The sequence below is a fragment of the Microtus ochrogaster genome, chromosome 17 (assembly GCF_000317375.1).
Source record: "Microtus ochrogaster isolate Prairie Vole_2 chromosome 17, MicOch1.0, whole genome shotgun sequence".
Classification (NCBI taxonomy): domain Eukaryota; kingdom Metazoa; phylum Chordata; class Mammalia; order Rodentia; family Cricetidae; genus Microtus; species Microtus ochrogaster.
Window position 1 is genome coordinate 35,086,310 of NC_022019.1, and position 17,061 is coordinate 35,103,370.

At 37.5% G+C, this 17,061-nt stretch overlaps 1 protein-coding gene across 1 annotated transcript in view; it reads left to right on the forward strand.

Moving 5' to 3' along the window:
* Positions 1-231: 231 nt before the first annotated feature.
* The window catches only part of Itgbl1 (integrin subunit beta like 1), a 187,348-nt gene continuing 170,518 nt past the window's right edge, over positions 232-17,061 (forward strand). The window contains exons 1-2 of the mRNA XM_005355707.3: positions 232-457; positions 1,359-1,576. Of these exons, the coding sequence (XP_005355764.1) occupies positions 366-457; positions 1,359-1,576 (310 nt within the window). The 5' untranslated portion in view covers positions 232-365. The remainder of the gene's footprint in view (positions 458-1,358; positions 1,577-17,061) is intronic.

Sequence of the window (17,061 nt, forward strand, 5' to 3'; positions counted from 1 at the left end):
TGGGGCCTGTACTTGAAGAAAGACGTAATTTCTTTCCCCCAAATCTGTGAACAGGACACTTTTTTAAAATGTCAAAATAAACCATCTGCTTGTACAACTGTTTCTAATTACTTCCCTGCCTAGACTCTCCACTGGAGGAGTTTGGCAGTAGCACCCCGCCCCGAGCCGTTCCACTGCCCAAGTCCTCGCAGGCAATTGAGTCTCCAGGAGGAGCCCAGAACCTGAGAGTTCGGGTGTCCCAAGTCCTTCTGCCTGGACATCTGCTGGTGACACTTCTCCCTCCTGTTGCCTCCAGTGAAAGCCCCACCTTGCGGCAGGCAGAGCAGCTGGCCTGCCCTCCTGCCTGCACAGACCCTCAGCTCAGCATGCATCCCCCTGGCTTCAGGCTGTTGCTGGTCTCCTCCCTTCTCTTCGTTGGGCTGTCAGCTGCCCCTCAAAGCTTCTCACCATCTCTGAGGTAAGATCGGTTTATTTTTCTTTGAGACAGACCCGCTGTGCTGTACGTGGCAGAACTCAAGCTTGCAGAATGACTGAGTTTCCTAAGCCAAGACCAGTTACTGAGTTGGACCTGGGATAAACTGTTTTCAACCTGTTCCGCCTTTTCTCTCCTTCTATCTAGCCTTGATGTTGCTTCATATCTTCTCTTTCGTTTTTTTCTTTGGAAAAGAATACTCATTGAATATAATACTCTCTCTCTCTCTCTCTCTCTCTCTCTCTCTCTCTGCAAATATGTGTAAGGGAGGAGTTTTTTTTCTAACCTCAAGTCAAAGATGCACTTATGCACACCAGTGTCACTCAATAACCTGCAAGGCAGCTTTATTTCCACTTTCTAATATAGCACTTATTTTATGCTTGACCACCCTGTCAAATCTTGTATTACATTTTGAAAGAGACAACGAGTTCCATTTCAACTTTTAAAAAGTAGAATATTTAAGGTCTGCTTCAAACACAATTTAAAAGCATTTCTTCCTATCTTATACACGATTCATACCACTTTTTCTATATATTCATCATTTGTTTCTTCTTTTTCATGAAATAATCTCCACCTAGCTATTAGATAATAACGGGGCATTTTTAAAAAGAAAAAAACAAAAACAAAAAGCCAGCCAAATATCATACTTCAGACTAATTTGCATTTAATCAAAATGTGCATTTAAGATTAAGTGGCAATCCACCAAGGAGCTGAGGGCCATAGTTTCTATCTACTTGGAAGGTGCTGTTTCGAAGAATGGTTAAAACATAGCCCTTCAGAGGCATGCTTGGCCCACAGAAATATGATGCTGGTGGGCTGGGACAAGAAGGGGCGGATCCTGTGTCTGACCATGGCCTGGCTGTGTGGCCTTTCTTATCTTATGCAGAAGCTTGTCCGGCGCCCCCTGCAGGCTGTCCAGGGCCGAGTCTGAGCGTAGATGTCGTGTACCTGGGCAACCCCCAGGGGGTGCCCTGTGCCATGACCGTGGCCGGTGCGAATGCGGGGTCTGCATCTGTCAAGTGACTGAACCTGGCACCTATTTCGGACCGCTGTGTGAGTGCCACAACTGGATGTGCCAGACCTACGACGGGAAAACCTGCGCAGGTAAGGCCCAGGTGCTCGGTACCTTGGGGGGCACCTGCCTCCAGACAAGAACTGAGCTAAATTGTTGCAATCAGAGAAGACCTTGCTTCTGTGCAATTTGGGCATTATTTATTACAATATTTCTCCTCCTCTTCGGCCCTCACTTAAGTGGAAATTATAAACATGTATGTATGTATGTATGTATGTATGTATGTATATATGTATGTGTGTATATATATATATATATATTTCATTGACTTCCTTATAAATTTCACTTGCCTCTTCTGTGGCTCCTTATCATGAGCTGGAGTCTTCAGAGCTTCACAAATAGGGTTACCTTGAGGGAACTCCCTGATCTCTATCAGAATGCCAGTCATCATATTTGAAGATTATGATCCTCATTTTTTTCCCCTATTTTCCGCAAAATCAAGGAGGCAGCATCTTTGAGCTTGAAATTACCTTTTTACTCTTAGGGTATTCTTCAGGGAGAGAGGTACATATCTAAGATCATGGTATTGAAAGGAATAAAATGACCCATATTTACTTGGACACATTTCGCTTTAGCTTCTTGGAATTCTGAGCCACATTGAAAATGTGCTATCTTGTAAGGGGAAAGTGAAATTTGTTTCCCCTACCCACTTGAAATTATAACTCAAATTCTGATATTGGAAAGGGTCAGAACCTTTAAACTCTTTAACAGTTTCATGTAGCTGTGCTTTTAGGGATGGCTAGGATCCTCAGTTAATCAAGTGTGACCAACGCAGGAACTCTAGCAAAAGCCAGCATGATGTGTGCCAAGCAGGGTTTGGCCGATTAGTAGGAAAACAAAGCAAGTTTTTTTACTCTCGAGGCTCCTAAAACTAAGATGTCCAACAATAACATCAAGAGATCAAAACCAAACTTATAACAACAGTGTTTTTCCTTAGTACCTGAGCCCAAGAGTCCATCAAGACAGCTCTAATATTTAGGTTGTGTGAGATGGAAAAAATAGTCGTAGAGGTAACTCAGAGGGGCACAAGTGCTTCTAAGTGGATTGTTTGTGAAGCCTTGTAAAGACTCTGATTCAACCCTTGTTATTTTAACTACAAGAGCTTCAAGCTTGAATTTTTAGTGGTAGCTCCTTGGAATGAAAGCAATGTTTTATCTGCCTTTTCGTCCCAAATTCAGCTATCACCCAGTCTCTCTGAATTTACTGTCTCTGGCAAGACCTTCACAATGGTATGAGTTTTGAACAAAATTTTCAGGGCTTTTAGTGTTCTTGTTTGATTAGAAAACAAAGTGGTGAGATATATCCTTTAGGTAGTAAAACTGGCCATGCTGGCTGAGGGCCGTCCATAAGCTTTCCTGCTAGGGCCTTGGCTGGTCCCTTGCTGTGAATCTGGTTGTGCAATGCTGTGGGCTTTGGAGTCCATTCTCCTTCCTTGGAGGGACTGGTTGTTTACTTGTGACATCTTAGTCACTGAATTCCTTCCTTCTTGATACTAAATGTGAGACCAAGCCACACGTTTTTTGTGCCTTTCTGCATCTGTTTACAGCTGAGTAGAATACTTGTGTTCATCTGTCATTCTTGCAGAAGGATGTACATTGACGGGTGGCCACTGAGATTTCCCTTTAGGGCCTTCTTTGGTATCTGCCCCTGATACTACTGTGAGCACATTTGCCAGGCCCAGAAGGAATCCTCAGAGGGAGCCCGGATCTGCCTTGCCAGCTCACCCTCCTGTGCTTCAGATTTAGCTTCTCTATCCTATTTCCAATTTCACAAATACTGTGAAAATATAGCAAGATGATGTTATTTGTTTGTTTTATGAATCCATCTGACATTTTCCTTAATAAACCCCTGCAAGTCCTTTGTGGAAATACAGTAATTGCCAGAGACTTCCTCTTCATTTTGAAGAAAGTAAATTCTGCTCTTGTACACCACAAACTAGTCAGAGTATAGAATCTGTCAGAAAATTTCAGACTTCAAATCTTACTCCATCTAGCTATTTGAACTGAGACAGTTACATAAACATCTAAGGCTTCATTCTTCATCTGAAAAATAGAAGTTTTTAAAAAAATATTTTATTTTATGTATATGAAATTATTCCTGTATGTATGCATGTGTGTTACATGTGTGTCTGGTTCCTGTAGAGCTCAGAGGCAGATGTCCAATCCCCTGGAACTGCAGTTATGGATGGTTGTGAGTCACCGTGTGGGTGCTGGGGACCAACCCAGGTCTTCTGCAAGAGGAACAATTGCTTTCAGCTTAGAGCCCTCCTTTGAGGGCCTTCCTGCCCCCTGCCCCATGGATATCTTAACAATAACAGCCTTATAAAATTGTGATATTTAATATGTGTAAAATATTTTGTGCGGTATCTGACATGAAGCAAGTTTTCAATATAGACTAATGTATTGACGTATATAACATTATCATGTATGGACAGATGAATGTATGGGAGGACAGGTAGAAAGATAAGTAAGTGGCCTGACCTTATGGTAACTGGGTATTTGTGGCTATGAGATGAATTTAATCTTCTTTCAATTTAATTTTATTCTTGTAGTTGGGACCTGTTATTGATTTGAGGCCCAAAAGGTCAAGCAAGGATAGCAATTCTGGCCTGGCATCAAAACGTCTGCATTATGCACACTGTGCTCTTTTAAACTGTAGTCAGGATTCTTACACTGTGAATCATAAGAACTGTACTTATTACAATTGGAGCTGGTTGAAAATGTCCACACCACCACAAGTTTGTTTCTTCCAGTGGCACCTGAATTTGTCTCTCATTTCTGTAGCATACATATCTGGGCAGTGACTGTTCCCGGAGTGTGATGGTTTATTGTGGGATAAACTAATTTTGGTAACTTGTATTTGTGGAGAACAGCAGTATGGATTTTTGTTTGTTTGTTTGTTTTTGTTTTTTGGGTTTTTGTTTTGCATGAAAGCAAACTTTAGCTTGGCATTTCTAACTTATCCCCGATAAAACCCATTTACAGCAATGATGCACCGAAAATAAGACATTGGTTTCCTAAAAAGGTTTGAGAGTGGCTCTTGAAATGTGTCACTTAAAATTAATCAGTGTTAGCCAGGCAGATGTACCACACGCCTTTAATCCCAGCACCCAGGATGAATAGATTGGTGGATCTTTGTGAGTTTAGTGCCAATATGGTCTGCAGACTGAGTTCCAGGATAGCCAGAGCTACGTAGAGAAGCCCTGTCTTGAAAAAACAAATAAGATAAAATAAAAAATAAAATAAAATAATTTGTTCAATATTACTCTCTTGGGCACAGACAAATCTACCCCTCCTCTGACATAAACATAATAAAAATAAAGTAGGGCGCTAGAGAGGTAGCTCATGGTTAAGAGCACTTGTTGCTCTTATAAAGGAACTAAGTTCAATTTTTCCAGAACCCAGGGCAAGTGGCTCATGAGTGGGTAACCTGACATTTGGCTTTTGTTTTTTTTGGGGGGGGGGTAGTGTTCATAATTGGGAACAATTACTGACTTCAATTTAGGTAACACAAATCACTATGTGTTTGGTAGTCTCTCTGTGGTTGAAGAAGTTGGGAAGCTGGTGTTGCGTGGTGGTTTAGCTATAAGATAAGAGGCTACCAGAATGCAGTGTAGGGTTTAATTCCAGTGGGGATTCTATTGAGCCAGGTATTAAACACTGTGGTTAAACCTTTGTTAAAAAGAGGAAGCAATTGATGTAAAACTGTAAGGATAGAGAATTGCTAGTTAAAAATAAAAACATGGAATTCCAAGAACTCAGGCAGCAGCATTTGGGAAGGCATAAGGCCTGCCCTAGGAATAGTGAATGACACTGGGCTGGCTGGGCTGGGTCTTAGTGCCACAGGCAAAGCAGCAGGGGGCCTGCTAAAAAAGATGCTAGAGATGAAGACTTGAAATAGAGCGGTAAACCTTACCACAGTTTGTGTCTCATAAACAGCAGCTAGGAGCTATTGCATTCTGAGCTCTAGGAGCAATGGCTGTGGTTTGGTCCATGAGAAGTGTCAAGGTATACAGGGTCACTGAGTAGAACAGAGGCTCAGTGAATGAGAGTTAAAATACTGGGTGCACCTGCAGTCCAGAGAATTGAGATGGTTTTAAAAACTATTTTTAAGCACTGTTCTTGTAGTTTGGTACTCTAGGACAAGCGAGATCATGATTGAAAAAGGAGGCAGATCTGAGTGAATGGGGATGTGATTGAACAGATGAAATAAATCAGGAAAGGATCTAGATACTCAACCAGACAGTGTTTTTATGTAGAAATACCATGAAATGTAGAATTTTTATTGCTGGAGGGATACAACTCTGTATTTAATTCACTAAGAATCCTTGCACTGGATGAGAATCCTGTCTGAACTATTAATTGGTTTGAATTGATAATTGTGAACCAATTAATAATTTTCTCTCAATTTAATGTCTTTGGAGGCAATAATATCCTTATGATTATAAAGAAATTGAATCGAACATGATATCCATATAATTTGCATGTTGATATATAAGTCTATTTCAGTTGCATGATTTATGCATTTATTCAGATTATTTAATATTCTTATCTACATTTGTTTTTATATACAAACACAAGTATAAATATAATTAATGGAACTAAAATTGAATATCTTCAGCATATGAGATTTTCTTGCAATTATTTCTGACTTTTATACAGTTAAATAGCTACCATGGGTGTGATATGTCTTTGTAAGACTATTATACTTTCTGAATTTTCATAACCCAAGAGCTACTTGATGTGCTTTTCTGCCTCATAGTTATGATTTCTTCTAGACTAGTGAGTCATTTCTTTCCAATCCTATTTTTGTGGATTTATTCTTTGGTTTTTCCTCTCTTAGTAATTTTCTATCCTCCATTTCGTCCCTTCAAGCCTTATACAGTGTTCTTTACTCACTATTTTGTCTTTGTCTAGCTCCATTTGGACTTAGCTTCCTTTTCCCTTCTCTGTGGAGTCAGTTAAAGGCATGGAGAACTTAAAATCACTGCCTTTAATCTTCCTCTCCACTGAAGCACATCGTGGTCAGACTCTGTACATTGCTACCTTTTGTGCCGTTCCTTCATGGTCTTGACATTACTTGTAATTTTGGATTAGAGGTCACCAGTACGAGCTTGAGTTCACTTTACATGAGTGTTTGGGGGACTGTGCTCTTTTAGACTCATCTGTTTTAAGTAAATGTACTTTGTATTACCAAAGTGATATATAAAAGCTAAATGTCATTCAGATCATTTTCTTAGCATTACCAGGTGAAGTGGATAGCACTCCGAAGTTCTACCATGGAGACTCCAACACCTTGGCTTTGCTTATTACATGCTCTTGAAAACGTAGAAGACCATATTTATAACCTCAGGGTACCTAAATCAAATAATATAAATTATGACAAGGCCGTATTTTTTGACATAATTTCCCCCAAAACAAAAAGAAAAATATATTTATATGTTCGTGAGAGGTAAATAACCAGTACCAATGTCAGGCACAGAGCCCTCCCTGTCCCTCATTTGCTTGCCTTTATTTCCTGGAAGATTCTTTCTGTATCTATTTCCTCTTGAGGTTATAATAAATTTCACAAGTCTTACAGTTTTAGCAACCTATGTGGATTTTCTGATAGTTCTGCAGGTTAGAGGGCTGGTCTGGATTGGCCAGAGCTGAGTTATGGACAGACTCTCCCATTATGGAGGCGCTGTAGATAATCGGCTTCCTGGTTATTTGATGTTGAGAGAATTTAGTTCCCTGTGATTTTGACTGAATCGCTTGTTTTCTGCAGCTAGTCCACTTTGAGTCTGAGGGTTCATTCTCCAGTCTTTGTGCTTACTCCGGGCAATGTCTCAGAACCATCAAAGGCACTCTAGTCCTTCATGCTGCCATTTCAGAATGTCTTCTGTTGTCAGTCTTCTCTCCTCATTATTATAAGCCAGTTCTCTGCTTTTAAGGACCATTTGGCCAAACTCACTTCAGTAACCCAAGGTGAACGTTGCATCTAAACACCCATTCCTTTAACCGAACCACCAAAGTTCCTTTCATCATGTATGATAATCTATTTATAAGTCCCAGTATCAAGGAAGTGAGTACTTTTGAGGACTTTGTGGTCTACAGTAGGGTGATGACCCTACTGTAAATTGCTATGCATGTGAATGGCAATGGAGAAGTTCCATGTCTATCTACACCTGCTGCTACTTGGCTTAGTCCTGTTTATCACTGCTGAGCCTCTATTTCTTTTCCAGAGCAATCATCAGGATTCAATTTCTATGACCTCTCTAGAATAGCACAAAGATTTTAATATAGGTCTGAAGAAAACTAGAGGTTCGTAGGTTTTTTTTTGTTTGTTTGTTCGTTTTTCAACAGAGTTTCTCTGTGTAACATCCCTGACTTTCCTAAGCTTGCTTGGTAGACCAGGCTGGCCTCAAACTCACTGAGATTCTTCTGCCTTTGCTTCTTGAATGCTAGGATTAAAGGCGTGCACCACCATAACTCGGCTGAGGTTTGTGTTTTTCAGTGCAGTTACTGCTTTCAATATTTAGTATCCTCACTTGTCATTATAACTCAGTCATAAATTTTGTTTCCTTGTCTGTGTAAAGGGGACAGTGATAGTACAAAGTGAATACAATAGCAGGTAACTACATTCTGCTGGATATTTCTCTACTACTCTGGCTGAAGATGAGTAGGGAGAGGAGTGAGTGCATCAACATAGGATGATGTGGAGGGAGCTTCTTTGTGCATCTCCTCTACTGCCTGGAGTATGAATATACACTTTGAATCAAGAGAAGGACAAGGTGGCCACACATGGCAACGTGGTGCCTATAAGATAGAGGATCTAGTGTCTCAGATTCCTTTGTTCAGACCCTTTGCATCTGGGCAGCTTGTCTCAAGACTGTTTTGTCCATATGAAGAAGGAAGTTCTTTGTTCTTTTCTTTTTTTGAGAGGCAGGTCTTATTTTTTAAAGATTTATTTATTTTTATATTATGTGTGTGGGTGTTTTGCTTGCACATAGGTCTTTGTACCATATGTGCTCCTGGTGTCCATGGAAACTAGACTACCCTGGAACTGGAGTTTCAGATGGTTATGAGCCACCATGAGAACTAGGAATTGAACTGGGTCCTCTGCAAAAACAACCCCTTTTGCCATATCTTTAGCCCCAGGAATACAGTTTTCTCTTGTTTATACCCATGTTAAATTATGGCTGTATTCAAAAAGTTCAAGTTTGTTAGAAGAGAGTATAGGACAGAGGCAGTGGTGACCTTGACCTCAGGAGACCTGAAAACACATTTCCCTTGCTAGTTCACTTAGTTTGTAGTCATTGTCAGCTTGGACAAATCCTGAAAGATTCAGTTTGATTATTTCTGAAATGCATTTAATTTTCATTCTGGGGAAGAGTACTGAAAAAGTAGTTAAATCATTAAAGTCCTCAATTCATCTGAATACCAAAATTTTATTAAAACAATGCATATTTGTGGAGACAGTGTGGGTGTAAGTGTTGTGTTCTAACTACAGAAAAGATAACCATGCAAATGATAAATGTGCTTTTACCTATAATATAGTGCATACACATATAGGTATGTCATATATAATGAAAGATACTGTGTATCTGTAAATTTAAACAGATAAAGAAACAATCAACAGAGGCCATTATGTTTCATGTAGAAAATAGCTTCCAACTGATCTTTTGAAATTCAGCATCATCCTGTCATGTCTCTAGGAGAGACTTAATGCTGAAATTTATTAGATTAACTCAATCCTAAGTATTCTTCCCATGGAGCAGAGACAACTTTGATGGTTTTGTTTGCTTGCTTGTTGTTGTTGATTTTAAGTGGATTTTTAATTTTTTTCTTTTGCTTCTGAGTTTGAGATGAGCTTTATTTGGATTATTCGTTGTAGTCACCCAGACTAGTGACTTGCTCACACTAGGAAACATATGCCAGGAATCTCAGAAAAGCATGGGTCTTTTCTACCCACTTTCCATGTAGGACCTCTGTCCACTGAATGAAGGACAAACTCTCTATGCTGTTTATTTTTAGTTTTAGCACTTCTTTCTCTTTGTCACTTGTAGTCGTACCAAGAGTTCCACAATAGCCCATAATGGAGTATAACAAAAGTCTACTTATTTGGGGTTAAACTCATAGAAAGAATAGCGAAAGTTCTGCAGTCCTCTGCGTGCGCTGCGAACTGGAACCAAATCCATCAGCAAAGAGAGAGCTGCGTATGCATGCCCAGAGTGCGCTGAATAATCGCTTAACGTAATACTTTACCAGACTATCGGAGGACTTACATCATGGTGATCTTATTTTATCTTCTTGTGTGTCTTGTCTTGGTATTGAGTTTTGTAATCTGGACTCCTGTAACAATTATCCACACACCTAAGTGCAAACTTCCCTACAGAGGTGCACACAGCTTTCTGGCATGCTGGCTTTTGCACGTTCATGTCACATTTCCACTAGCATGAGTTGGCTTTACAGACCTAGTTTCCTGATCTTGGCAAGAGGGAGCTTCAGATCAGTGGAACTAGCAAAATGATAGCCATTGTCCTTTGAGAAATTTAGCTTCCAAGGTTAGCCTGAGATTCAAGGGCTCAGATCACACCTGAGAGAGTGAAGTCTAATTCTTCTGGGAGTGGGGTATCACAGGGATTTTCTGTGGTGATTTTAAGCCTCTGCACAGGTGAATTCTCAAGCTATTTTCCATTAACTCTTAAATTGATAAAGATAGAGAGCTGGAAGAAGATTACAAATCTCATTTTCTCTGGAAAAAGAGTACTTTGTCTTTTCAAGAATCACATTTCCTGGCAAATAAGAAACTGTATCTTGTAATAGAACTCACTCTTCCGTCTATTCCAAATCATCTTACTTAGGGTTTGATAGAAGAATGACGGCTTTATAAAGAGGAGAGAAGAATAAGGACTTTATAAGAGTAGTGGCCTGGCCTTGTTCTGCTCCAGTCTTTTGCTCATTCTGTAAAATAAGTGTCACTGCTCCAAGTCCTGTCATAGTAATCTTCTATGAGCAGTTTCTAGTTCAAATGCCAAAGTATTCCAAGGAGATAATTACCCACCTAAATTTCCTGATCCATTATTTTATTGGGATATTTCTTAGGGGAAGATAAGGTGAAAATAAAAAAGAGATTGAAGAGTCAGGGTATTACTTCACATTTCTCTTATGGTAAAGTGGTAGCTGTACATTTGTTATTAAGTTCATGGGGAAGAGCAAGCAGCCAAAATCAGAAAACCAAACACAGTAAGTGTCTTTTCTAATTAATGTTCTCTCAAAGCTGCCATTATCTGCTGTGCAGAATAGTTACACAAAACTAGTTATTTTTCTAAGAAAAATGTCTTAGACATTGGAGTCTTTTACTCCACAAAATGAAAAGCACGAGATAAAGACTTTTAATTTTTCAGTCAATACCAGTGGTTATATAAGCTCTAACAGCTGTTTTGACCTGAAAATAATTCATCTGTTTCAAGAAAGAAAATATTTGATTTAGTGGATAAAGTTCTCTCAGTTGCCTGCTTGGATGGAATGGAGCCTTGGATTTAATGCTGAGTTAGGAACACAAAAGAACAGTGAGAATAATCAACTTAATCTCCATATGCTTTTTTGGAAATATTTTCATAGATATGAATTCAATTTTTGTAACTTTTAAGAATTAGTGGATATAATTCTCTGACAGCCAAACTGAGAAATTATATTGAAGCACAATATTAATGTGAAATCTACATATTTTGAAGAATATTTTCATAGAGTTTTGAAGAACTGAAATAGAGACATAATTTTAAAGGGGCCTCATTTTTTATTTTTAGATAATTTTTTTTGTTAGAAAATCAAATGTTGATTCTTATTTCTGCCCTGTGTTAGTGAATGTAATACACACTTAAATATTGAAGAAGAAATACTTTATAGATATTAGGTTTAAAGAATTCACAGTAACAGAAATTACGGGTACACAATTATGTGGTATATCAAGACGAATGCTTTTTTCTTAGTCATAATTGAAGTCCCACAAGAGAATTCATTTTGTATTAATTAGTATTCAAACAAGAAAATTCCTCCTGAGTCAGCAATGGGAAAAAATTCAATCTGCAATTCTCCTTGTCTATAAAAGTAAAGTAAAAAATAATAATGACAAAATAAAATATAGACAGGGTGTTCCTATGAACGGTCTTTCTTTATTTTGTCAGTGATGGATTTTTGGCTTTTATGAATTTCACAATAGAAACCTTGTATTTTCTTGCTCTTATAATACTAAAACATAATACTAACATTTTTATATTAAAATATGATTAATTAGTAATATTATTATATTCTTCTAATATTAAATCAAAAAGAGAACTCTAAAAATCCAGTTACACCAGTTTTAATATATGTGTGACCCTTTTGAGATGAAAGCAATGTGAGCCCAGAGAAATGCAGAGTGAGGGACATCCACAGAAAACTGAAATGACTCATCATGGAAGTTTGCTTTATCCCTTTGATAGATGTGATAGACTTTTGGTCTTGATGTGAAGACTCTAGGGACGTTCACTTTTCAGCCTGCCATGGATTCCTGAGATTATTTTCCTGCATTTCAGGTTGTTCTGCTGACAGTTGACATAGTATTTGAAGACACAATGGCATAATACTGACCTACCACAGTGCAGAAAACAAGAGATAAAGGATATTATATGTCAAAACGGGGGAGAGAAGAGAAAATTCTTTTTGTTAATAGCGTCATATTGAGTGTGGTGGTGTGAATGAGAATGGACTTTTATGTTCAAATATTTGGTTCCCAGTTGGTGAAACTATTTGGAAGGATTAGGAGGTGTGACACAAGTATTTCGGTTTACCTGTGATATTAAATCTTTTCTCTGTAATTTAAATGACAAATGTAGTATCAAGCTATAATTATTCAGTACTGTTCCATGTGTGAGACTTCAAGAGCCAGAATAGTGAAGACATGGAAAGAGAACTGTCTGGGTTGGAAAGTTGGTTCTGTTCATTTTGAACTGTGTGATTTGAGGAACTAAATGAACTTTTTTGTGCATCTATTTTCTCTTTATATGGTTATTGTGAATGTAAAGACCCAGGGGGAAAAATCCCTGGCATTAAGTGAGGGCTCAACAGAAGTTACTTTTACCGTCTGTTTCATAAACTCACTCTTTTATCTATGTGTATACTTCTCAAGCACAATAATATTTATGATAATATTGTACTTGAGGGCTATAGTTTTATTGCTGTGAGAGTGCTGTTACAAACTACTCATAATTCAGCGTCTTATAAAAAAACCCACTTATTTCTCAGTTTTGAAAATACAGCACAAATATAATAAAGCCAGAGTGCAGGCTGGTTCAGATTTACACTTTGTGTTTTCCATGTTCTGCACTGCTTGCTTTCGCCATGCCAGTGACCTAAAGGTCAAAGCAAGAAGAAATATGTGTGGTCTCTCAGAACCCTAACTCCAAACTCTTAACCTGCATTGTGCAACATCACATCCATGAGCAAAAGGATTCACCAGGAAAATCTGAATACCCACACTCTGCCTGGGAACATGGCCCAACTAAGCATTATGGGACCCACACTTAGAAAAAGTGATACTGGCAACCAGTAGCTACTTACAGAGGGAGAAATAGTCTTATCCAGTGAAAAGCCCACTGATAGGTTGCCCAGTCCTAACTGGTCAGCCCTAAACACATACCAGCAACATTAAATGAGCTTTGTAGGGTTTGTGTGTGTGTGTGTGTTCCTGATAATATTAATTATAGATGAGGTCATGTATTTGACATGGAGATGAGGTTAGGCAAGAGAGAAGTTGGAGGAGACAGGTGGTCTTGTAAGTCAACAGAACTGTGGTTAGATATACCCAGTCTCTCATTTATGTGCCTTCTAAATAATCCTTCTGCAAATGTTCTGAAGATCCCAAAAAGTGTAGCAGCAGATCATACCAATTACTGGCACATGACAGACACAGGTTCAATAGTTGCCTATTTCCAGATGGCATTCAGTAAATCTTATATTCTTTCTTAATATATTGTTACATTTTCACATATTTTCTACATTAAAATAATATTTTATGGAGAATAATGTGTTTAGTTCCTTGCATAAGTTATTTTAAGCTTTCTTCTAAAGGTTTTAAAAATCACTGGAATCAGTTATTGTATGAAGTATTATGATTTCTGTTTTTTAGATTTTTGAACAAAAGTTTTTGTATTACTTAAGAAAAATGTTAAGAGCTTAAGCTGTGCTGTCATCAAGTCATTGGTTGGCAGGACAGTCCTTTTAAAAACTAGTTAGTATCGTAGCTTTCATACATATAATGTAAATTCTGTTTTCTGTTTTTGTGAGGAGCAAAACATCCTTTGGTAATTAGCTTTTCCATACATTTTGATTGATTTTTGAACTTTAAAATATATTTTGATTGGAAGTCCATATGGATATAAACACACACACACACACACACACACACACACACACACACACACACACACACATGTTTGTCTTTGCTTATCAATTTAAGGCTCAAACAGTACCAGGATCTAAACTCTACTGAATACTGGGATAGCTCCATTTCTAACCCTCACCTGGAGACCATTTTAGATAGTAATACCTTGTCCAGTTGATGGCAAATGATCTCCATTACTATGGTCTGACTGCCTCTGAGTAGCCTATTAAAAGGGTGTCAAAGGGTGTCTCTGTTCTGAGCCAGTCACAATACTGAAAAAAATGAAATGATCTAATTGACTTGCTCTAGTTATATCACCAACATGTGTGTCCCAAGGCTGAAGGCATCTTAATATAGGAGCATTGTCAAGATGAGGATACGACCTAGGAGCAAAGTGGAGAATGTTCAGGCAGTGGGTCACACATGTAACAAGATTCTCTTATTCCAAGAGACAAGCTCAAGGCTGGATTCTTTGTTTGAAGATGCTGAGAAGACAAAATTTTAAAGATGACATAGGAGCCAATCATTTGCTAAAAGAATAAAAAAAAATTCACTTTCACACAGAACTTTTCATTACATGTCCCCGCCCAGAAGAAATCCTAGTTTCACAATCTCAACTATTTTAATACTGAGAAAATACAGATTAGCAAGGAGAAAAGTCTTGATGGTCAAAATAAGGAATTAATTTGCATATTTCTTTCTGTTATTATTTTTCTTCTTTAAAGATGACATCTTCACTTTTTATTAATATTATGTAGTTTTGAAAATCAAAGTCATTCCTCTTACATGTTGCTTTAAGTGTAATGATGCAGATGTTCGTAAGATAGCAAGTGATTATTTTACCCAGGTGGTTTCTTGAAGAAGTGGGAAATTAGAAAAACAGGTCAACGAGGAAATGAGAAGGTCCTGTATAAACTGTCCACTTTATCATACATTCCATTTCCTCATCACCTTTTTTTCAAAAGAAAACTGAGATAAATCAGAAACTTTATGTCCTCCGTAGCCTCGTCTCACATGGCTAGACCTTCTGAGTGGAAAGTGGATTGCAGTGCTGATGAGCCTCCCTGTGATTGTCTTCATCAATCTCTATTCTTTCCGGAAATGGCACATTTGTGTTTGTCATTACCTGCCTTTTGTTCAGTTATGTACCACTCATTATGGATATTTCTTAAAGTGCAAAAGTAAATAATCAAAGAAATTTGTAGGATTTCCTAAAAAACGTTCTAGCTAATTTGCTTCAAGTATTTTTAAGAACTTTATTTTTCTTTTTTTATAGCAAAATAGATAAGTAAAAATACATACACATTAAATTTGCCTTCTTCAATGTCCAAAGAAAACATGAAAGGAATCAGACAATTTCTAGTGTCATAAGACACTAATCTCTTAACTTCACACATTCCATGCTGTGGACTTAGTATTTATAGGAGTAGTGTTGTTGTTTTTTTTAAACTAGAGAGTCATGTTTTCTTTAATTTCTAAAAAATTTCAGTCATTTTGGTTGCTAATGTTGCCAGTTGGCCCAAATTACATTTTTAGATATGAAACCAAAACATCTGCCATGAATAAAAAAAAGATGAAGGAATTAACAGCAGATTAAATCACAGAAGAATAAAATTAGTGAGTCTGAAAGCAGAACATCAGAAACAATCTAAATTTAAAATTTTCACTTAAAAAGAAATATTAAAACAATGTTTATCTGAAGAGCAATTTTAATTAATCTCATAGTCTCACAAGTGAGTGGTTTAGTTCGTGACAGTAGATGAAGTATCTGAATATTTAATGGTTGAAAACATTTCTAACTTGATGAAAACATCATGCTCACACACATAAATCACAATAATCTAAAAGCGAAGCAAATATGAAGAAAACTCCATGGATATACACCATAACCAAATCTCTAGAGATCAGTAATAAGGAAAAAGTCTTAACACTATCCAGAGCAAAATTTTGTTTCTCAGACAGAGGACACAGATAAGGATAACAGCAGATTTCTTTGTCAGAAGACAGTTAAAGCACATCTTTAAATACCCAAAGATACAATAAATAAAAACAAGTACCATAAACCTGGAAGATTATACTCAATGAAACAGTGGTGTCTTTCTTTTAAAATTAAGTTGAATTATTATTATTATGTCATCATCATCATTTTTATTACATCGTGTGTGTGTGTGTGTGTTTATTTATGATGTTTGTAAATGAAGGTAAGGATTCATGTACCATGATACCCATGTAGAGATCAGAGGATAAGTTTCAGGAATTGCTTCTTTCCTTCCATGTAATGTTCTTGAGATTAAACTCAGGTTGTCAGAGTTGCAGAACATGCATTTATTGGCACCAAGCTATCACTGCTGATCCTTGGTGAAGTATCTCTCAAAAGTAAATGTGAAGTAAAAGTTTCTTAAAGTTTCTTAGGCTTAACAAATGGCTGAAAATTTTTTTTAGCTGACTTCAAGAAATGGTAGAGGTCATCCCCCTAAGAGCAGGGATATGAGAACCAGAAGATAGATGTTTGCAGAGGAGTAGACACAGTAACTATATGGGTACATAGAATACAGGCCATCTTTTCTGTTACATATGTTTAAAAGAGAAGGTCAGAGGGAAAGAATAGAATATGACTGAAAATGTGGAGATAATGGAGAAAATTTAGGAAAGTCGGTTACTAGGGGAATGGACTGTCTGAGAGTAAAACTAGCAAATGTGCAAATATGCAAGGTAGTTATCAAATTTTAAACCCAGAACTCTTACAGCACCAAAGCTTATAAATCTATTTGGGTGTCATGCTTAGCATTGTAAATCACAGCAATTTGAATCATTAGTGGTAATTGTTATTCTTATGAATGTCATTTATTCATTCAGTAAGTACATGCATGTTTAATATTTCAAGTGATATAAACATAAATCTAAACAGCACCCATTTTTGTTCGTTTGAGTTTATATAAGAAATACTGTCCTATACCTATTAAACAGCAGTTATTTTTTTAAAAACTTATTCTTAGTGGCATCAGTTAAATGAGAAAAACATTCTGAATGTATGTGAAGGAATAACAGATACATTCCCAAGGTCTGTCATGGTTAATCTCAGTTGTCAACTTGGTTGGATCTGTGATTAGCT